The sequence below is a fragment of the Meles meles genome, chromosome 16, assembly GCF_922984935.1.
Source record: "Meles meles chromosome 16, mMelMel3.1 paternal haplotype, whole genome shotgun sequence".
Taxonomy (NCBI): domain Eukaryota; kingdom Metazoa; phylum Chordata; class Mammalia; order Carnivora; family Mustelidae; genus Meles; species Meles meles.
The window spans coordinates 82,252,591-82,274,587 of NC_060081.1; the positions used below are offsets into that span (position 1 = coordinate 82,252,591).

Here is a 21,997-nt window from a genome sequence, read left to right on the forward strand (position 1 = left end):
CGCTCTCCGGGGGCCTCCCTCCCTCCATCCTTCCATCCGTCTGTCCCTCCGTCCCCCACCACAGCTGCTGCTCAGACGGCTGCCCTCACACTGCGGCCAAGGAATCAGACGCGCCGACCGCCACTCCCAGAAACCAGCCCCGGGCCTCCGTGTCCAGCGTCCACACAAGTAAGCACTGGTGGTGCCTGCCTGTGTCCAATAGGACCTCAGGGAAAGGACACCCTCTGCTAGTCCTTCAGGGTGAGCAGGTCAGGCTCCTCAGAAAGCTATGTGTGGCCCAGGGGCCGTGAGGGCCTCAGTCCCCCCACAAGCCACCCTCCCCTCCAAGGGGACTGCCTCTCTGCGGGGTCCTCCCGGTGAGGGACCTAGGGTCCAGCCGTATCAGCAAATGGGCTCACCTGGGGACAAGCATCCACGTCACTCCGTACCCCAGGCCATGCTCTCCACTGCCCAGCAGCTCTGGCAGCTCACAGAAACCCCTCAAATCTGGGGCAAATGCTCTCTCCCAAGGCACACCTCACGTCAGCCACAGTCCCACCACAGCCGAAGACGGGACCCTCGTGCTCTCCCCTCCCGAGGCCCTGCAGGCCAGCACACAGCCCCCACCCCCAGCACATGGAGGTTCTGTCCAGGGAAAGAGGACAACAGGGGACGGCCTCTGCCTCCAACACCTTAGAAGGGCCCCAGCTTTGACCACCCCCCCAGCCAGCTTCGCTGCCTTCGAAACTCCCTGCGCGGACACGGGGTCTAGATGCACGACCCAGGGCGTCCCGAGGCCCAACAGCCTGGGGCCTGGCTCACGGAACTTAGTGAAAACTGACAGCCCCATGTGGCCAGGGGCTCCTGGGCTGCCCACGGCCTCCCTGAGCGCAGTCGCACGGGCTCCACGGCGCGAGGCTCAGGCCCGTCCCTCTGGGCCCAGCCTGGCGCTGGGATCTTCCTGCCCGCAGAAGCCGACGGCAGAGTCCCGGGAGTGGTGGGCGGGCAAGGCCGGGGCCTGGGGACCACGTGGGAGGAAGAGGCGCCCACAGACACTCACCACGACCAGACTGAACAGACGGGCACTCAGACACGGCGCGCGGCTGCCGCCGACGAGGAGGGACCCACACGGACAAGGGGGCAAAGCAGCCGGAGGACGGGGTCTCCTCCAGGCACGGGGGTGGGGGCGGCGAGAAACAGGGTGGGGCAGAGGGCAGAGGGCAGAGGGCAGGTCGCAGACACGCGCAGAGCAGCGCAGCCCGAGACCCTGCAGCCGGCCCCCACTCCACACCTTGACCTGACCCAGGCGGCCTCGGCCTGACACCACGACAGCCACAGCGGGTCCTGCCGAGCCAAGGACCCCACACGGCCCGGGCGCGGGCCCGTCACGACCCCGGACTGGGAGGGCGCCCCGCGGCAGCTGGGCAAGGGTCTCCGTGCCCCCCCATCCACCTGCCCAGACCGGTCAGCGCCAGTGGGATCCTGGCATGCAGGCGGCAGGCAGCGGCCCCGCCACGACCGCCCAGCACCTCACACCGGAGGCGGGGGGAACACCCCCATAAGCACTTCCCAGAGCAGGGCCCCCTGCCCGGCAGCCCTGGGACAGGCCCAGCCTCTCACGGGCCCCGGTGGCAGAACAATTTCCTACCTCCCTGCTATGCACTGGCTGCTGGAAAGGGGGTCTGCGGCTGCCCCAGGGGAGGGGACAGCAACGCCACCCGCCCTCACCCAGCCGACAAGTGTGCCTCATGGGGTCTCAGCCCAGGGTCCGCCAGGAGGAGGGCCGGGCCAGGCTGGCCCTTGGGGAAGCCACTGGGTCACGGGCAGGCAGGGACACACGGACACACGGGGAGGAGACAGAGGAACGTGTGCGGAAAGCAGGGAGAGGGGAGCCACGGAACGTACCGGAGAGCCCGGGGGAGGGCTCCCGTGTGTCCTCACCTTGAGTCCTGCTTTCAGGGTCAGCCACCTCCTCCCCAAAGACAGACGGACGTGAAAGGGGCCCAAGAAGGGCAGTGACAAGATTAAAGGCACTTGGGGGGGCAGGCAAGAGTGTCCAAATTGGGGGGAGGGCAGGAGAGAGAGAGAGAGAGAGAGGCTGAGACGAGGGTCGTGGGGGGGCCTCGGTGGACGGGGCAGAGCCGCAGGCCCGCCTCCCCCGGGCTCAGGGCGCAGAAGCCCCGGGGGCCCGAGGAAGTGGGAAGGGGCAGCCCCACGGCCCCCCACGTGCCAGGCCGAGCTCGGCACGCGTCTCCCTCCACCCGGATGACGAGTGCGGACTCTCCATGCTGGCTAAAGCAGCCGGCCCCCCGCAGCTTTCTGAGGGCTGTGAGGGGTTGGTCCCCGTCGTTCCTCTGGCCGGTTCGGGGCCACTCTTTGCGATTCCAGACACAGGCTGTCGGTCCCCCCGGGGGCACTCGGGGGACGGGGGAGGGCAGGGCTCAGCCTAACTCCAGCTCCACAAACTGCGGGGACAGCTGAGTCACCGACAGTCCAGAAGGGCACCGATGGAAGGCAACGGGACTCTGGCCCGGGGTCGGGGGACTAGACTCAGGCTGCGGCCTGGGGACAGGGTGCTGGGGGGACTCGGCACAGTGACACACACGCAGGCTGGGCTCCATCAGGCTTGAGAGTCATGAACTAGCCGGGAGTTGCCCTGGAACACGGGGCAATGGCAGGTAGCTGTCCACCCTGTCCACCCGCGGAGACGGCCCCGGGCAGTCCCTGTGCGAACCGGTCCCTAAGCAGCTCGACAGCTAACCCACCTGCAGAGGCTCGACAAGCAGCACTCAGAACGGGGGCCTCTGCCTCCACCGGAGAGGTGGGACACGGGGCCAGGGCGGGGGTGTTCGCCGACACCCTCCTGTCTTGGGGCCCCGGGGTGGGCGGGGCGGGGGCAGCGGCCCCTCGTCGTCCACCCTGGAGCCGCAGGACAAGGGCGCTGAGCACAGGCGAAGTGATTAAAGGGCCCAGGGCGGCTGGCAGGGTCCAGACACACAGTTCCACACGTGGCACGCACAGGGTCCCTGCCGACACGCAGTGAACAGACACGGAGGGACAGGCACCGGGCACAGCAGTGAGCCCGGGGCGGCAGGGGACAAGCGGGCACTGACCTGGGAGAAGGCTCCGGCTGAGGCTCCTTCCTTTAAACAGAAGCGACAAGACGGTTAGCAGTTGGCCCGCCGCGCAGACCCCCCCCCCGCACAGACGGCCCGGTGCACCTCCCGTGGCACCCACCACGGTCCACAGTGCCACCCGGCCCCCGCCTGAGGCCCACCCACCCCGAGAGCCCCGGAGGACCCGAGGAGGCAGTCCCGCAGGAGAGAGGGAGCTCTGGCAGTGGGGACAGCCCCGGGATTTAATGAGAACCGCCAGCATCGGGCTTCGGAGGAAGCGAGTGCAGACGGAAACACGAGCGATGTCCGGCTTCCACGGTCCTCATTCAGGACAGGCAGCCGCTCTGGTCCTCCTTCCGGTCGGAGGGCCACGGCCCTGGGTCCATGCTCTGCCCACCCTGCCCGTGGCCTGATGGTGCCTGGCACTCATACGGACAGCCGCGGGAGGGTGGTGGCTGGGATCGTGCTCGGCGGATCCCTGGGACGACACAGGGCTCTCCCGGGCACGTTGGAAACCTTCGCAGAGCACGTGGTGTATTGATGCTGCGCAGAGCCCCGTGCGACTGAGGCGGCAGGAGGGCGTGCCCAGACGTCCTGCTGGGGGCTGGGGTCCCTGAGGACTGGCCCCAACCTCCTGGGCTCCCCTTCCCGTGAGGTCCAGGGACACGGTGTGCAAAGGCCTCCACGGGAACCCCAGCCCTGCACTGCCCCATCCCGTAGCCGTCCTGGATGCCCTCAGCCCAGCCCAGGGCATCCCTGCTCATCTTCTGGGACCACAGAACCGGTGGCTTCAAGCAAGGCAATTTCCCTCTCAGTCCGGAGGCTGGAAGTCAGAAATCCGAGTGTTGGTCGGCGGCAACCTCCTCCCCGCTCCCAGGGCTGGAGGGTTGGGTCCCCCTGCCTTTCCCAGCCCCTGCGACCCTGGCGCTCCTGAGCGAGCCCCCACGTTGCTTTGGTCTCTCACATGGCTTCTCTCTCGCGTCTGTCTTTTCAGGACAGGGGCCACTGGACCTAGGGCCGCCCTAATCCAGGAGGACCTCGTCTCAGGGTCCTGAACTCCACCTGCAAACCTTCCCTTTCCCCAGGTTAGGTCCCATTCACGGTTCCAGTGCACGGACATACCTTCTGGGCCACATTCGACTCACTACGGTCTGTGCCCCCTTACATCCCAATCCCCCAAAGTCTTAAGCCAAGACAGCACCAGCCCTAGGTCCAAATGTCAATGAGAACTCGGCAGCTCAGAGTCTGGAATCCCAGCATCCCGGTCATCTGACCCGGGTGTGAGTGAGACTCTGGGTGGGATCCTTCCTGGGGTAAAAGTCCTCCCCGGCTGGAGACCTGTCGTCTCTAGGCCAGTGATCTGCTCCAAAACACAGCAGGGCAGACATACCGTCCAAACGGGGAGGAGTTGGGCAGAATCAAGGTCACCACTACCCAAAGTCTGAGACCCAGCAGGAAACCCCACTTGGGGACAAATGCCTCAGTCACCCGCAGGGGCCCCGGGACCCAGGCCCCAGCCTCAGCACGCACGTGGCCAGAGTTGTTCTCCCTCACCCAAAGGGTCCCACGTGTTTGTGGCTCCGTCAGCCTTTTTCCAGCCTGAGGCCCCCAGACTGCCCTGCCCTCCTGCCCTCTGTCCCTGCCGGCCAGGGAATTCTGCTGGAATAACATTTCTAACACTCTGCGGGCCACGTACACGCCCCCACATATACCCCAGGGACCGACGCCCCTGTGCAGAAGGGCCTCACGCATTCCTCTGGGTGACCCACTCCACTCACCCGTGCCGAAGGGGACCCCCCCGACCACACATGGGAGCTCTCCCACCACGGCCATCCAGCCATGCCCGTGGCCCCCTTTCCAGACCAAGTGTTCCCCACCCCACCCGCTGTGTCCCTAACTCAGGGTCCCCGTGGCCTGGACCGGCCAAGGCACCAAGTCCTCCCATGCTGGCTTCTCTGCTCAGTTCTTTGAAGTCCCCTTCTCCGCCCCTTTTCCATAACCAGAGGGGAAACCAGACGGCATCTTCCACACCCGCTTAGAAGCTGGGCACATCCTCTGTCTGCTTTCTGGCCACACTGGCCCAAGGTCCCCTCGCTGGAGCACTCACTTCCGCACCGCGGGCCTGTGGCAGCAGCCCCTCCGTCCCAGGAGCAAGACCTGCATCCGCTGGCCAGAGACACCAGAGCCCACGGCCACAAGCCACGCTCTGGTTCCTGCCTCCCGCAGCTCCCGGGGCCCCAGGCATCCTGGGCTTGTGGTCACAGCACCCGCGTCTCTGCCTCCCCTCGTGTGGCCGTCTTTGCTGCCTCCTCTGCGGACACTCGTAACTGGACGGAGGCCGGTGCTAACCCAGAAGGATCCCGTGTACACACCCTTTCCTTAGTAACAGCCGCAAAGACTTTCCAAGGAAGGCTTCGTGTCCAGCTTGCAGGGTGGATGTTCCTCGGGGGGGCAAGTGGGTACCTGCTCACCCCCCACGGCATCTCTTTAGAGGCGGCCAGCCACTGGGGCAGTGCTTGGCATGGGGCCCGGCGGCCCTCTCTCTGTCCACTCTCCTGCTGGGCCTCCTCCCCCACACAGCCGGCTCTGTGCCTCCCACGCTCGAGTCCCAGAGTTCACGACCACAAGGAACCAGCAGGCGCCAGAGTGGGTGTGATCGGCCACTGCTCCGGGGAGATGCGGGGCCGGCTCTCCACCGCCCGTGCCCACCCCCAAACCAGCGACCCTCGGGATGGGAGCCTCCACCGCATTGGCAGAACCGGAAAGACACCAGGATCTCCAGACCCCAGGGCATCCGGTAGCTGCCGGCCCCTGACCGGGGTCCCCTCGCAGGACGGCGCCCAGCACGGAGCCCCTCTGCTGACCTGAAGGTGAGCCCAGATTTGCTCTTAAGGTTCCGCAGCAGCTCCAGCTGGTTCAGGGGCGGGATGAGTCTGCGGCGAGAAGAGACACAGTGAGCTCCTGCCTGCCGGAGCCTGGGGGACCCGCACCCCGGCTCTCGCCAGCGGCCACATCACACAGGCACCTGCGGTGGTGATGCTGGGGCCATGGGTGCGGCCTGCCCCAGGCAGGGGGAGGGGAGAGCTCTCTGGCCGCCGAGCCGCGGGGGGCCATCTGCACCCTCTGGGCTGCACCTCTCAGGGGAGCCAAGGCCCTGAAGGGGGCACGCCGGCATGCACCGCCCCCGGACTGCCTGTGGGGAAGGCGGAAGGGGGCCAGAAGCTCCCGGAAGACAGGCGGGGGGGCCTTCTACCCTCCCCTCTCCTTCCCCAGTCCCTGAACACCTCCAGGGGCAGTGCAGCACCCCTCTCTGCAAAGCAACGCCCTCTGCGGGAGTCAGGGCCGGGGCCAGGGTCCTGAGAAAGGGCTTTGGCGGGTAGAGAGAAGCCTGCTCCGGGTGTGTGGGTGAGCTGCCTGGGCGGCTGGAGGAAAAGCCCCTGGATCCTCGGCAAGCTGGCCCGGCTCGGCTGCACGCCCCTTCTCAGGCCACCCACCCAGGACGCACTCACGTCCAGCCCCCTGGCCTGCAGCCCCCCCGTGGCCCCTGGTCAGCTCCAGCCAGAAGTCCCATGGAAGTCGAAAAGGTAATTAATTCCTCACCTTGACACCAAGGCCGGGGACATGCAAACCCTGGGAGGTTCCTGGGGGACCCCCAGCTGTCCCCACCTCCGGCCACAGGACTGTGGCCCCTCAGGGGGACTCCAGCAGCTCCCTCACCCAGCCTCCGTCTGACTCAGGTCTCACTACTTTCTGCCCTCCAGACACTTCTGCGCAAACAAGCCTCGCCCTACTAGACCCCGGCCCTGGTCACTCCTTCCTGATGCAGCCCCCACCCGGTGGACACCCCGTCACACTCTGTGAGCTCCCCACCCCGCTGTGACCCCCCACCCCCCGTGACTCCCCACCCCTGCTCTGACAACCCCACTCGGCTGTGACCCCCCAACCCACTGTGTCCTCCCACCCTGCCATGACCCCCCCACTCTGCCCTCCGCTTTGGAAGCCCAAGCATGCCTTTAAAACCACGCTCAAAGGCCCCCACCCAGCCCCTTGCCCTGTCCTAGCTATGCTTGACCCTGGGGACAGCTGACCCACCCAGCCACAGTCCCTCACCCTGTCCTAGTTATGCTTGACCCTGGGGACAGCTGACCCACCGGCCACGGCCCCGTCCGGCATCAGTGTTTCAAGCCTCTCCCTGGTGTGGGAGGGGACAGCGCCTCTACCCTGGGCTCAGCCTCGCCTGCCCGCAGGGGTCTGCCCCTCCTCCCTCCGCCCACAGGCCTGGCCGGACCCCACCCTGACCTCACGGGACATCACTCGGTGGCTCCCCAGTGCCCCCAGCGTCAAAGGATTGCTGGCCCCGGAGTCCGTGGCTCGGATACCAGCTTCCTAGTGTCTGGCTTTGCTGCAGCCCCTCACACCCCTCCTCGCCCGGCCTCCTGACGCCGGCGCCCCCCGCCCCCCGTGGGTCCTGCCCTCAGTCACTGCTGTCCGGTCCGGCTCGGCTCCCTCTGGAGGAAGGCCAGGTGCCTCCTAGGGGCACCCGTGAGCTCTCTCTCTCCTCTCCCTCCTGCTCGCTCTCCCCTCCCCGCCCCTCCTCCAGGCTCAGTCCTAGCAGGTCAAGAACGAGCAGTAGATGACGGCAGTGGGGTCGGCTCACGTCGCCAGCACAGCAGAGAGGCCCCAGGGCTGGACACGGGGACCAAACTGGCCTCTGCACTCCCCTCAACCACCCACCCGTGGGCCTGCAGCAGAGACCGCGGACAGCACCCCTGCTCAGCCCACGCACACGCACACGCACACACACGCACGCACGCGCGCGCAGGCCCGAGTGGAGGGGCACGCAGATCAGATGTCATGCCTCGGACACACAGCAGCAGGGGACGGAACACGGACAGGCAGGGCCACCGCGGGGGCGTGCACGCACCACACACGTGAGGGCCACACACACAGTGCCCATCACCTGGAGGGCAGTCATGGAGGACGAGGGTGCAGCGTGCTGACGGGCGTAGGGGACGTGTCGGGGGCATCCCACAGGAGTGAGCGGGGCCTCCTAGGGGACGACTCTCGTCACCCACCGAGGTGGGCAGGGGCTGGGACTGGCCGCAGAAGATGGGCCCAGGGAGGCTAGGAAGAGCATCAAGCAGCGTCCCCCCAACTGCTGGGGCAGCCTGGAGCCCGAGGAGCCCAGGGCCAGGACCCCAGGGAGGACACAGCCCCCCGCCTGCCGCCTCCTCTGCACAAAGCCTCTGGGGCCAGTGGCCAGTAAACGGCAGGTGCTGGGGAGGAAATGCCCACGGGGCTCCGCACCCCACTCCCATCTGGGAAGAGGGTGAGCGGTCGAACATGATCCCCACATGAGGCACCACAGGCCAAGAGCTTCTGCCCGGGGACCCCAGGCTCGGTCTACACAGGGAGACGGTGGACCCTCGCTCTGCTGGCCTGTGTGCGGACGCACTCATCCCGCATTGTCCGTCCCCGTCCCTCAGGGAAGGACCTACAGAGGGGCTGTGCTGTGTTGGGGAACGATTTCCTGTAGGAGCTCAGCACCTCCACTCTGGGCAAGTGAGTCCCTTTCCTCCCTGCGGTAGGAGTGAGACCTCTGCGTCCCCCCCCCCAACTCGGTGTGGGCAGAGTGACCCAGAACGCACACCAGGACCCCAGGCCCTGAGTCCTCCCAGGTCTAGAGAGGGAGCCCAAGCAGCGTCAGAGGCGAGCTGCCTGCTGGGAACGGGGTGCCCTCCGCCAGCCGGGATGAAGGCCCCATCTCCACCGGAGCAGTGCCCTGCATAAGAGGCCTGCGGGTGGAGCTGGAGGTGCAGGGAGGGACGCGGCTACTGAGACAAGGCAGGAAGCAGGACAAGGAACAGAAGACAAGGAAGGACAGACGGATCCAGCCCGAGAAAGCAGCTGACAAGGGTGGGGGAGGTCAGAGAGGGAGGCGGGCTCCAGGCAGGGCCACACACGAGCAGGGCAGTGCCTGCGCCCGGCACAGGGAGCACAGGCTGGACACAGGTGCGGGGGTGCTGGCCGGCAGCCCTGCTCTGCAGACCGGGGGACCCGGGGAGGGGGGCTCCGGGGCAGCCCTGGACCAGCCCCAGACACAGAACCACCACACCACACACGCTGTCCGGCCCATGCATCTCCTACCTGGAGGCCCCGTAGGTTTGAGTTTGCGAGCTTTCAAGTGTTTTCACACACACACAAAGGGAAAAGAACAGAAAATTTAAAAGAACGGGACAAGAAAAAGAAAATGAACCAAATGGTCAAGGAAAGTGGGGGAAACAACAGAACAAAGAAAATTAGCACAAAGGTCCACCCTGCTGAGGCCCGAGGGCTGGAACACTGCGCTGGGAAAGCAAGAGCCTTCGGCAATCCCAGGAAGATGTGTGCCCGGAAGTGGAATATTCCAGAAAGTTCCCAGGGGGAGTGGTGGGGTCCCACGCCTTGGCCTGGTGATGCATCTCTGCAGGGGAGAGGCAGGGGCAGGAGGGGACAGCCCCACCCTGCCTGGCCGTCGCTAACCTGGGGTCCACAGGGGGTTGCTGCCTGGAGCCCTTCCCCAGCTGGCCATCAGCCCACCCTCCGGTGAAGGGCAGGCAAGGGGCACCCTCGGGCTGGGGAGCCCCAGGGCTCAGCTTGCCCCCCCAGGCGAGGGCAGGCCAGCAGGATGGGGCATATCCCAAGGGTTCCAGGTCACTTCACCTCAGACCTTGTTCTCCACCAGAGCCTGGCACGGACACTCCCTGGGGGGCCACGCTCTCACTCTGGGCTGCCACCCGCCCTTGAGAAAAGGTGGAAAGCTGCGTGCTGGCGACCCCGGGGCCTCGGGGGCCACCGGCTCTGCCTCCACCAACGGCTCCCAGTGAGGGCTTCCCGGCCCTCCGCTCCCGCCAGACGGCACCTGCCAGTTGTCTGCGTGCTCTGTTCTGTGGGGCAGGGGGTGTCGGGGGGCGACAGGGTCGTCCCTGCTGCCCTGGGCAGGGCTCTTGGCCCTGGAGCCTCGATGGGGCCCTTCCCCAACACAGCAACCCTGGTCCTCGCTGAAGGTCAGAGGGTCAAGGTTACCCTTCCACTTCCCAGGCTCTGGGGCCGGCCCTGCCGGGGCTTGGTGCCAGACTGCGGACCCCGAGAAGCTCTCGGGAGGGCTGGTCTTCGCAAAGCCCACAGACAATGCGACCGACAGCAAGGAAGCTAAGCAAAGGGGTGTATGGAGGTGAGCGAGAACGACGAGCTATAAAACAAAGAACAAAATTAATACTGCGAAATAAATCACACACAGAACTCCTTGAAAAGTACACACATTGTTTAACAAAAAAGGAAAAAAAGAAAATCAATGAAAATCATGAACAACCAAAAGATGGGGTTTCAGAACAAACACAATGAACCCAGGCGCTGCAGGGCGTGGGGCGGCGACGGCGGCGGGTACCTGTACATGGGCACGGTCACCGTGCGCTCGTAATACTGCCATGTGGAGTGGAGGTCCGTGCGGGACAGGTTGGTGGCGTAGAACCTCCAGGCCGACTGCAGAGGGAAAGGGGCGAGGGTCAGACCCCTCCCTGGGTGCTCCGCCCCTGCACGCGTCCCCCAGGCCCAGCCCAGCCTCAGTGGACCCTCTGGACCTCGCACTGTGCCACAGCCGGCCTGTGCAGAGCCTTCTGCGAGCCCCTCACCTGCCGCCGGCGGTCGTTCCTGCACCCCCAGCCCACAGCGGACCTCGCTGGGTGTCCACATGAGTGACCCCGGAGCCCGGCCCGGGGGCAGAGCAGGGACACGCGCTTCACTCCTCCCACCGTGCTCCTCCCCCGACGCCTCGCTCCTCCCGGGAGCCGCGACCTGGCGCTCAGTGAGGGAGAGGGGCCTGAGTGCAGCCCCGGCTGCGGGGCCCCAGAGTGTCCTCATCTGGCCAGAGCGTCCCCCCCGCCAGTTTTCAGTTCTCATTGCAGTGAGACACACAGACGTGCCATTTCGAAGTGTGCGACGCGGGGCAACAGGTGCGCTTCCGCGGCCGCCGCGCAACCACCGTCCCAGTCGGTCCCGGGAGCCCACACCCGCCAGCCCAGGGCGTCCACCTGCGTCCCCCTCTGCTCCGACGTCCCCTCACCCGGCCTTTGGTGACCCGCTTTTATCGCGACGTTGGCAAGGCCCGGCCGTTCTTTCCGGGACCGAACAACGTCCACTCGTTGGCAAAGGCCGTCTGGAGGCGTGGGTTGTCCTACTGCACGGAGCGCCGCGGCAAAGGTCCTGGGAGAGATTTCGGTTGAACCCCGGTGTTCGGGTCTTTGGGGTCTGTATGTGGGGGCGCTGCCGGGTCCTCGGGCAGGGCGGACCCCTGAGGACCCAGCACCCCGGCCCCAGTTTCTCTGCGTCCAGCTCTTCCTGCTTTCCCACCTCAGCGGCCGGCGGCGTGAGGACGCTCTCGTGGGCTCTGGTCTGCGCTTCCCTGATGACAAGTGATGGAGCACTTCTCCCGTGCTTGTTAGCCTTCCCAATGTCTCCTCGGGAGAAATGTCTGCTCAGATTCATTTCCAGATTAGTCTGTCTTTTTGTTCCTGAGCTGTGGAAGTTCCTTGTGTTCTAGATACTAGACTCTTCTCAGAAATGCAAATTGTCCTCCCGGTCTGTGGGTTAGCTCTTTGCTCTCTTCACAGTGTCCCTTGACGCACAAAACTTTAATTTGGGAAAACCGTGTATTTCTTTTTCTCTTTCGCTTGTGCCTTAGGTATCCTAAGAAACCAGAACCATGGAAATTCACTCCTGCTTTCTTCTAAGAATTTTGGTTTTAGCTTGTATCATTTCGCTAATTCGGTAGGAGTCAAACGTCTTTTAGAATTGGATGTCTGGTCGTCCGACGCCATTGTGGAAGACACCGTTCTTTCCTGTTGGAAGTCTGTAATGCCATCATTTGAGACTTGTTTTGTGGCCCCAAATACGGTCCGTCCTGGGGAGTGTCCCCCGTGCTCCAAGCAGGAACGCGCTGGGCTGTGCCGGGGCATCTGCAGGTCCGGCCGGCTCCTGGGCCCAGGTCTTCTGCATCCCGGGCTCTTCCGTCCAGGACGAGCTGCGGCGTCCACGCCTCCAGCTCTCCCCACACAAACGTCTACTTCACCCTATAATTCTGTCCGTTTCTGCTGCATACACTTGGGGTCTGCGTTAGTGTGCACGTGATTGTCACTGCTCCTTGTGGACTGATTTCTGTCAACATGTCCTGACCTTCTTTGACTCCCGTCCCAGGATCGGACTCAGTGTACATCCTGGCCCTCTGGAGGTCAGGGTTCCGGGGAGTATCTCTCTCTCTCTTGTACTTTCAGCCTGTCACTGTCCGGGGGCCTGGGCTGAGTCTCCACAGACAGCACACGGCTGGGTAGATTTTAAATCTCACCCCTCCCCCACTTTTCCACTGGGAGAGCTCAATCCATGTCCATGTAACGGGGTTATGAACGGGCCTCCTGCCTGAGATTCTGAGCCCCCCCACCCTGCCATCCTTTGGGTTAGGCTGTTTTACATCATCCGATGTTTTTTGTGTTTGTTTGCTTGTTTGTTTTTACATTTTTACCTCATCTGGTGTTTTACTTGGACTCCCTTCTCTTGCCCTTTCCTGAAGTTTTAATAAAAGCTGTCTTCTGAATGGTCACCCTGTGGATGAGGCTGGTGTCTCGTGCCCACAGCCGTCTAGTCTAAACATTCTTTTTTTTTTTTTTTTTTCATTTATTTAACAGACAGAAATCATAACTAGGCAGAGAGGCAGGCAGAGAGAGAGGAGGAAGCAGGCTCCCTGTGGAGCAGAGAGCCCGATGTGGGGCTCGATCCCAGGACCCTGGGATCATGACCTGAGCCGAAGGCAGAGGCTTTAACCCACTGAGCCACCCAGGCGCCCCAACACAGCCGTCTAGTCTAAATGCAGGCCCGCTCTCCCGCAACGATGCGCAAACCCTGCTCCCCGCGCCCCTGGCCACCCCGCCCCGTGCTGTCGCTGTTAGAGATCACATCTGATGCCCTGTGAGCCAGAAATGCAGCTCTGTGGCTGCTGCTCACACATTCGTCTTTTAAACCACGTAAAGAAACAGAAGATGAGTTCTACGTCAAACGTACGCCACGACTCCTTTGAAATTTGTCCACTGGTGACCTACTGACCATGTGTCCGGGGGGCCACTCCAGCCCTGAGACAGTGTCCAGGTAAAGTCCCGAGCTGACCCTTCTGGGGGCCATCAGAGCCCAAAGCAAACCACCACACTTCCAGGACGAGGCCCGCCTGCCCCTCCCCGACGCCAGCAGCCACACCAGGAACGTCCTGGGGCCAGGGGCAGGAGTGCTAGACAAGGGCATTTCGACCACATGCTCCCGGCAGCTGCTTTCAGGCACCTGCCCTGGCTGATGTAAGATCTCGATCCAGATCCTGAGAACTGAGGGGTAAGAGACCCCCGGGGCAGTCCCCATCTTTAAAAAGGAAAGACCCGGGAGGGCGGGGGTCCCCAGCTTTGGAGAGGGACCCCTGGGGCAGCCTGCTGCTTGGGGGTCCCACTCAGGAAGCACGGCTGGACCCCGAGGAGATCTGAGTCCCAGCAGTGGGACAGGCTGCACGGCTCGCTGAGTGGGGTCTCTGCGGCGTGGGTGAGCCAGCACACCGGCCCCCCAGAGGCCCGCAGCCCACGCAGGACAACAGCCACCACCATGTCGTCATGACTACAGGCCTTAGGTGTCTGCGTTGGTTCCCAACACGTGGCCCCGACTTCCACGCTCGGTGTGCTCCCGCAAAGGGCTGCGGCCTGCCCGTCGGGGGGACCCGGGGCGCGTGGCCTCACCTGGATCAGGCCCGCTGCAGGGTTCCGCCTCTTCTCAAAGTGCTTCTGCCGATGTTGCTCTTGAACTTTCAGAGCAAAGCCAGACCCCAGAATGCCCTGTGAACCATCAGCGTCAGACCACGTGCCTGGGGCCACAGCACCCACTCGCACCCCAGCCCGTACACGCCGGGGGCACGCACAGGCCCGGCCTCACCACCGCCCCTGTCCCTAACCACCTGGGGACCAAGCTGGGGGAGAACACTTGAATTTAGGGCCAGGGAAGCCTCTGGCTTGCGTGTGCATGACGACGTGCCCCCAGAACCCGAACCCAGAGGTCGTCCTCCTTCCTGACCGTGGGCCCTAAAGGGAGAGCAGGGCCCCCTGCCAGCTGCCCTCTGTCCTGCCCAGCCATGGCTACGGTTAACAGAGCCCTCGTCCCCTCCGTGAGGTCCCCTGGAGACTTGACAAGGGTTCTGTGCACGGCAAAGCACTGTCCTGGTCACAGGGGCCTGCTGGCCAGTCCTGTAAGGCTGAGAAGCCAAACAGTGACAGAGTTCGCAGCTCGAGGACAGCGTGCTCCCACCAGCCCCCAGCCAGGGCAGCCCTGAAAGGGTGAAGGGCGCCTCTTTGCACCAGACCTGCCGCCTTGAGCTCCCGCAGTGCTGGGGAACTTGCTGGGAGCTGTGCCCCTGTCCCATGGACCCCAAGTGCACGGGAGCCTGGGCTTGCACGTGGCCCCCACCAAAGGCAGGAAGGGGCAGCCGGACTTACCGCGGGAAGAGCGAAGAAGGAGACGCCGATGAGGGTGAAGGTCGCGGCCAGGAGCCTCCCGTTCCAGGTCTGGGGGTACTTGTCCCCGTAACCAATGGTCGTCAGGGTGATCTGTGGAAAGGAAGGAGGGTCAGCCGGCCAGGCCGGGCCGTGACCAGCGTGGAGGCCGTCATCCGGACCCGGATGCTCTTCCTGGCCCCCAGGGTCTTACACAAAGGCCCGCCCTCAGGACACACTGGACAGGCACACAGGCCACCCCTCCCACACCCAGCACACGAGGCCCAGCGAGGCCGGGGCCCACGTTGCCGCCCTTCATCCCTGTAATAGCCGCAGACTCTCCAGATCCCTCCTTTTCCCCACATTCCAGGGCGGGCTGTGGGGTCCCTGGGAGCCTCTCTTCCCTCCACACCTGTCAGAGCCAGAGGAGCCACCAAGCAAGAAGGCCGAGCGGCTCCCCATGGGGGTGGGGGTGGCGGGTGGCAGCTCCGGGCTCCAGGCGGGGGCCGCGGTCAGGAAGCCCAGGAAGAGCTGCAGCTGGACGGGGGTGGTGCCAAGCAGGAGCCCCAGCGGGCAGTGGTGCCAAGCAGGAGCCCCAGCGGGCAGTGGTGCCAAGCAGGAGCCCCAGCGGGCAGACCACAGAGACAGGACGGGGCCTCCGTGCGCTGGGGCCTTTGGAAGGTGACTTAGAAGCGGAGGCTGGAAGTTCGGGAAGGGCCTCCCAGAGGTGTGGGGCGCGTGAGCTGCCCCAGCAGGATGGGAGGCAGGACCGGCTCCCTGGGGTGCAGCGGGGAGGGCTGTACCCACGCACAAGGCCCTCGGGCACACAGGAGGCCCGCTGCCCACAGGGTGGGATCCAGGTGGCCCCGCCAGACGTGCGGATGGGGCATCCGTCAGCACCCACCTGCAGCCCCTGGGGCCGTCCCCCGGACTCCAGGGCACGGAGCCCACCTGAAGCCCACCGTGGAGTCTGGAAAACAACCTTGGATGAATCATGGTCCCCGGGGCAGGGACTTCTGGGCCTGCGTACGTACAGTGAGAAGAGGGACACCACCCCCATTCAGGCCTGCATAGAAATTTCTGGAAAGGGACCGGTAGTGAGAAAGGGCAGCCAGGCGTGGGCAGGGGCCATAAGGGGATCCACTCCTCACCCTTAAAACCTCCCTGGTCAGAAGTCGTCCAAGTGCGGGATTACCAAGGTTTTCAGTGTAAATACGCGTATTTTAAAAGACAAAAGACCCTTCAAGCCACCATTTCCCCCCAAAATTCCACTGGGTGACCGCTGAGGTCGTGGAGAGGAGACGCAAGGGTGGGAGCAGGACCCGGAGGAGGGGGCTCGGGGCCAGGAGGCAGGATGGGAGTCTGGGTGAGAGATCCCAGCAGAAGGGAGAAGCCTCTGGCCCCCAGCCACAGCGAGCCCCTCCTCCAGTCCAGGGCAGCCCAGCCCGTGGACAAGCCAGAGGGGGACGGCCGGCGGGGGATGGGCAGACAGGGGTCGGGCAAGCCAGGGGATAGACTGGAGGGGGACGGCCGGTGGGGGGACAGGCCAGCAAAGGGACAGACCAGAGGGGGACGGGCCGGAGGGGGAGGGGCAGGGAGGGGGACAGGCCCCACGGAAAGGGCAACAGTTGGGAGAACCCAAGCTTTGCAGAAGGCCCTCCAGGGGACAGAAGACCTCAAAGACCTCAAAGACCTCAAGATCCTCTCACAGAGACAAGAAATCTGATCCATACAACAAGGTAATTTTGGAAAATGAAGTAACACAAAGCGGGCTGAGACATAAGGCTGGGCACGTCTCCTAGCAGCTGGACAAACACACGAGGAGACGGAGAAGAACGAGACAGACGCATCCCAAGGTCCCAAGGTCGTGCAGGTATATCGTCAGGCCCAGACAGAGGTGCAGACTGGCTTGGGAATCCAGGTGGCAAAAGCAGGTGCACAGAAGGACCCCCCTGAGGCCCCCAGGCCAGTAGCACGTGGGAGATGGTCCCCAAAGTGCCCAGAGGGGAAGGCCCTGCCCTCGGTGCTTCCCAGCAGCCGGGTGCGTGGCAGTGGGACGCCCATAGACATGAGGTCTCAGAGCCACCGGCCTGCTCCTCCAGAGTGAGGGGAGACTTAAGGGGGGCGTCAGGGTGGCCTTGGGAGGGACGCAGGTACGGGGACACTAGCCAGGGCCCCCCAGTCCCGCAGGCCTGCAGAGCAGAAGGAAGGCGGCTCAGACAGGACGTCTCCCTAGAATGACGAGGACAGCTAAGGTCCTCCAAGTGGGTCATTGAGGTATGAAGCTTCCATCGGGAAAGAGCAGTGTAAGCACGTTCCTTGGGATCTGGAGGTAAAGCCCCGAGAAAGCTGCAGGAGTTGCTGCCTCTGCCCCCGGGCCGGGAGAGCGGGCGCACTCCCGGCAGCGCCCACATGCCGCTATTCATCGTCGCCTGGCACATGTGCAAACACGGCTGCGGTAAAACCCTTAAACAAGAGTTTCGGTTCTCAGAGATGGGAAGACGGGTGCAAGAACGGGGCCTGGGGGCAGGATGCGCTGCGTCACCAGCCACTGGCCCGGGGCCCGTGCTTCCCACACGGCGGGATCAGAGGACACAGACTCCAGGCCTCCCAGCGATCAATAAAATAATTACAGATAAATTGCATTCTCACTTAAATGCGAGGAAAAGCTGCACATTCCTTCTCCCCGTTAGATCTGAATTATCTGCTAGAGGCCACACAACCAGCATCTGTGGAAGGGGTCTGGAGTCCTGGGAGACAGCGGGCCCCCGCGACCCTCCACGCGCCCCCAGGCCAAGCACTCTGCTCCCTCGGGAAGAGCCCCGTGGAGAAGGGGCCCTCCTGCGCCCTGCCAGGGACCTCTGTGGACAGGGGTGAGGGCCAGGCCGAGTTGGGGGCCCTGGCTAGTGTCCCCGCACCTGCGTCCCTCCCAAGACCACCCCGACGCCCCCCTCGAGTCTCCCCATCCAGCTAATGGGGATGAAGCCCACAGGGCACGGCCTTGTCCCCACAAGGCACAGACACGGGGCCGTCCCCACCCAGGGTGGCAAAAGGTGGCAGGAGACAGGAGATGGGCCCTCCAGGGACTTGGGAGTCGGGCGGCCGTGCCAGGGGCTCCGACCTCCCCTGGATGGGGCAGCCTGGAAGGTGGAGCGCAGGAGAGCCACGGGCCCCAGTGTCCCTTTTTCAAAGTGTCCTGTCCCTACTGCCCCCTCCTCTCCTCCAGCTGAGAGTTCTCACACACCGGGGGCCGAGAAAAAAGGAAGGTCAGTGACTGGCCCCCGGGCACAGGCTCCCTGGCCGCCAACACAGCGATGGAGGAGTACCACGATGTCTGCGGGAGACGGCGGTGGCCTCCGTCCACCTGCACGCCAGCCACGCACACCCCCTGCTGCCCAGCCTGGGCACCCTGCTTTGGACTGGCCAGCAGGTGGCCCCGGAGAAGCACCTCCTGCTGAGAGTCCTCCTGTCTCCTGGAGCGGGGGCAGGGGGAAGCTCCTGGGGAGGGCTGCGGCCGGCAGGCAGGGGGAGCACCCCCAGGGAAGGATGAGGAACCCAGCAGCCAGGACTCACCAGGCCCCACCACAGGGCATCAGCGTAAGTGTCAAAGTGATCGTTCTCCCCCTTCTCCGCCAAGTAAACCAGGAAGGAGGCCAGGATGAGGCACAGAAAACCAATGTACCAAGCCGTCACCAGCTCCTGGAAGAAGGGTCCACGTCACGGCTGCCCAGCCCCAGCAAGCTGCGTCCGGCCTGGCCCAACCCTAGCAGCACCGAGGGTGCCCCACCCTGGGCAGGCGTCCTATGGGCTCGGTGAGTCCCCAGGATTTGCTGGGTCGTGTGGCCCTGGCCCTGGGCACAGGGCTGGGGAGCAGGGTGTCCAGTTTCCCAGTCCCAGGGCTGGGTGGTCCCTGGACCTGCGCGCCTCCCATGCACAGGCCAGCACGCCCCGTCCCCCAGGCTTGGGGCGCTCCCCCAGCAATCTGAGGCATTCATCCAGGCTGCAGCCTTGGGATGACCTCCCTGAGTGTGGGGTGGGGCTCCTGGACCAGCCAGGGGGTCCTCAGCACCTCAGCGTGTCTGGGGACCGACCCCGGCCCTGGCCTGCCCGCCAACCCCCAGCTCCGGGCTCAGACAGGAAGGGCTACCGGACTCCTCCTGGGGGACGGGGCCGCAGGCCCCTGACACAGCCCCTTGACCCCCCACCGCCGGGGTCCCGTGCCTGGACGGTACCAGCCCCATGTCCCCGCCGACCACACAGTGCGCCACGGACCAGCTGCCCCGGACAGAGCCGCCCCGGACAGCACAGCCCCTAGGAAGATGCCCGGGAAGGGGACGGAATGGGTTCTGTGTGCCCCGACCCCCGGGGCCTCTGCAGCGGGGTGTGGGGGCGGGGCTCACCTTGCTGTGGGCGTAGACCACGGAGCCCAGCAGCTTCCAGGTGCCGCCGCGCCGGTCCATGCGGATCATGCGCAGGATCTGCAGGAAGCGCAGGCTGCGGAGTGCCGACGTGGCGAACACGTTGCCCTGGGACCCGGCGGCCAGCACAGCGATGGAGGCGATGAGCACCATGATGTCTGCGGGAGACGGCGGGGATCGAGGCAGGGCTGGCCCCCTGCACTGCCAGTTCCGGCGGCAGGCGAGGGGGCCCCCAGGATGACGGACGGATGGACGGGAGCCACACGCAGAGGGCCGGCAAGGGGGCAGCACGACGGTCCGCCCTGCCCGGCCCCGCCCTGGGCGGCAGCTGTCCCCACAGCTCTGCCTTCCTCCCGCCACTCCACCGTGTTCACCACGGCGCGGGCACCGAGAGGGCAGGTGGGAGAAACTTCTGGGAGCGGCCAGTCCGCCGTCTCGGCCTGCCTCCGGGGCCAGCACCCCCCCGTCGGTCCGGGGCCGGCAGCCTGCACCCCTCGCGCCTCACCTATCACACAGAAGGGCTTCCGGGCGAACTTGAGCCGCCCCCTCCAGCCGCGGTACCGGCAGCAGCAGCCCGCCGCCCAGATCCGCACAAAGTACTCCACGCCGAACACCACGATGGTCACGATTTCCTGCAGGAGAGGCCAGGCTGAGCCTCGCCCAGGCCGGGGTCAGGGCTGGGACCAAGCCGGCCGGCGTTCGTGTGGGAGGTTCCCGTCTGGCGTGAGCCGGTGTTAGTGGGGGTGACCGCACGGAAGGCAAAGCTGAGGAAGGGTCCCAGGGAACTGCAAGGGGGCGTGGCCTCCCTGAGGCAGGGGCCCCCAGGCTAGAGCGAAGGATGGGGGGGGGGCAGGCTCCTCTGAGGTTCATCTGGACCGAATCCGCCTCCTTCCGCAACCCTCCGTCACCAGCAGCAACGAAGATGTTACGCTACGGTTGCCATGGAGCCCGCCCCTGCCTGGCAACGGCTGTCAGCTCCTCAGCCCCCCGCGCCCCCGCCCCCGTCGTGGGGGACGCCCCAGCATCCCGGGAGGGGGCACCTGGGCCCTCAGGCCCTCGCGAGCACGTGGGAACGGGGGGGGGCTGTCGGCAGCTGTGGGGACGCGGGGGGGCAGCAGGGCGGACGGTCTGTTGGGGGAGAAGCAGGTGGGGGCACCATGACCCCGGGCGTGGTGGGCGCTGCAAGGTCACTCGCTAATGCAGAGGGGAGGCTGGACGGGCCCACGTCCGTCCTGGCTGGAGACCAGGGAACATTGGGGGGGGGGGGTCTCCGTGAGCGGGCCAGGCTCACGCAGAGCAGGTCTGGAGGGATCAGAGGCAAGGGGCTGGGGGACAGAGCGCCGACCACCCCCCCGCAGCTGGACGTCCCGCCAGGGGCTCACCAAGATGTAGAGGGCTCCCTCCGAGCTCTTCTCATACTCCTTGATGGTGGAGAAGACCGACAGCACGAGGCAGGAGAAGACCAGCAGGAACCTGGGGCCGAGGCGAGGGCGGTCAGCGGCGGCACAGAGGGGGCGCGGGGGGCAGAGCCCCGCACCCACGCCTGCCACACGCCCGCGTCAACAGCCCTGGGCTGTGGGGAGGTCCCCAGAATGCTGAGAGGGACACTGGCTGCCCCGTGGACGTCCCTCAGTCAGTCTGGGTCCTCTGCCCTGCATACGCTTGTCCCTTTCTAGGCTCACAAACAGAACACGCCCGTCTTCCAGTGAGCACCGTCCTTCAGGAACACCCGCCCGGGGCCTTGGCTGCCAGCTCTGGGTCCTGGCTGTGCACGGCGAGGGCAGAGAGGGCCCGCAGTTCCCGGTAAGTGGTGCCGGGAGGCACCGTGCAGCTAACGCAGACGCCAAGGCCACGTCCAACACAGCGGCCAGGGTGTCCAGCCGAAGGGGACAGTGTGAGCCTGGGGTCTGAGGGAGCAGAGTGCCTGAGGCCAAGGGCCGGGGCACAAAGCACGTGGTGTGGGGAGCCAGACAGGGGTCCCCACACCACGCCCCTCCCGGGTGTCATCACCACCCTGGACGCTCCAGGAATCGAGACCACCAGGCTCCCAGGTGGCAGGAGGAGGCCACTACGCAGTCCGACCCGAGCCCAGCCGCTTGGACGCTAACTCAGGCCTGCCCCTGCTAGGTCCGCCCGTGTCCTGCTGGCGCGGTAACTGGGCTGCCCCAGCAGCTCTGAACCTCAGTCCGGTCCTGGGGCACCTGCCCCATGCACCCCAAAGACCCTCCCTGCAGATAAAGAAGGCAAGGCCAGCGCCCGCCAGCCAGATAAGACATGAGCGAAAAAACAGTCACATTTCAAAACCACAATTAATTTCCTTTCATTAGACAATTTATTCAATTAACTGAGCCCTGGAGAAAACGTCCAGATAGCCCACGTGCTGTACGTCTGTATTTGTAACCCTCTGCCTGCTGTTATCTTCTCCCCAGTCAGCCGGGGGAGGGGGTCGCACCCGTGCAGAGAGGATCTGCCCGGGACAGGGGACGTGGAGGTTCCCAGGTTCTGGGTCAGGTCCCTGGAGGCCTGGGTGATGGCAGGGGCTGAACGTATCTCCCACGGCAGGAAGGGCACCCAACTCAGCTTGGCTCAGTGCGGAGGTGCAGAGAGCCCAGGGAGACGTGAAATCTGGCAGGCCTCCCTGAGGAGGTGTCCACAAAGGCGAAGAGGAATGGGCAGGGCCGAGAAGGGAAGAGCGCGTGGGGTGGCCCAGAGATGGGGAGGACGGCGGGTCCCGGGACTCGGCAGAGGGCACGTCAGACCGGATGGGAACGTGAGAGCTCAGACCCACGCTGTCAGAACACGCTCCCCTGAAGTGAAGGCGACCAGGGCTTGTCCGCCTGGCTTCCTGAGGGTGGCTCTGACTGGCACCCTGGAACATTCCGGAACGGCCTGGCCATGCTCCGTGGACAGGCCGCCTTCCCAGGGGGCCGTGACGGGG

General features: G+C 65.1%; 1 protein-coding gene across 17 annotated transcripts in view; it reads right to left on the reverse strand.

Annotated features, from left to right (window-relative positions):
• Window positions 1–21,997, reverse strand: part of KCNQ2 (potassium voltage-gated channel subfamily Q member 2) — a 49,971-nt gene that overhangs the window by 14,239 nt on the left and 13,735 nt on the right. For 12 of the 17 annotated variants that reach the window (XM_045980823.1, XM_045980839.1, XM_045980830.1 and 9 more), the window contains exons 2-11: window positions 20,442–20,532; window positions 19,565–19,691; window positions 19,042–19,217; window positions 18,215–18,340; window positions 14,645–14,755; window positions 13,895–13,990; window positions 10,522–10,616; window positions 9,243–9,272; window positions 5,960–6,028; window positions 3,093–3,122 (exon numbers count right to left, since the gene is read on the reverse strand). In XM_045980823.1, coding sequence (XP_045836779.1) covers window positions 3,093–3,122; window positions 5,960–6,028; window positions 9,243–9,272; window positions 10,522–10,616; window positions 13,895–13,990; window positions 14,645–14,755; window positions 18,215–18,340; window positions 19,042–19,217; window positions 19,565–19,691; window positions 20,442–20,532 — 951 coding nt within the window. The remainder of the gene's footprint in view (window positions 1–3,092; window positions 3,123–5,959; window positions 6,029–9,242; window positions 9,273–10,521; window positions 10,617–13,894; window positions 13,991–14,644; window positions 14,756–18,214; window positions 18,341–19,041; window positions 19,218–19,564; window positions 19,692–20,441; window positions 20,533–21,997) is intronic. The other 5 variants (XM_045980833.1, XM_045980837.1, XM_045980836.1 and 2 more) reach the window with 1 other exon arrangement.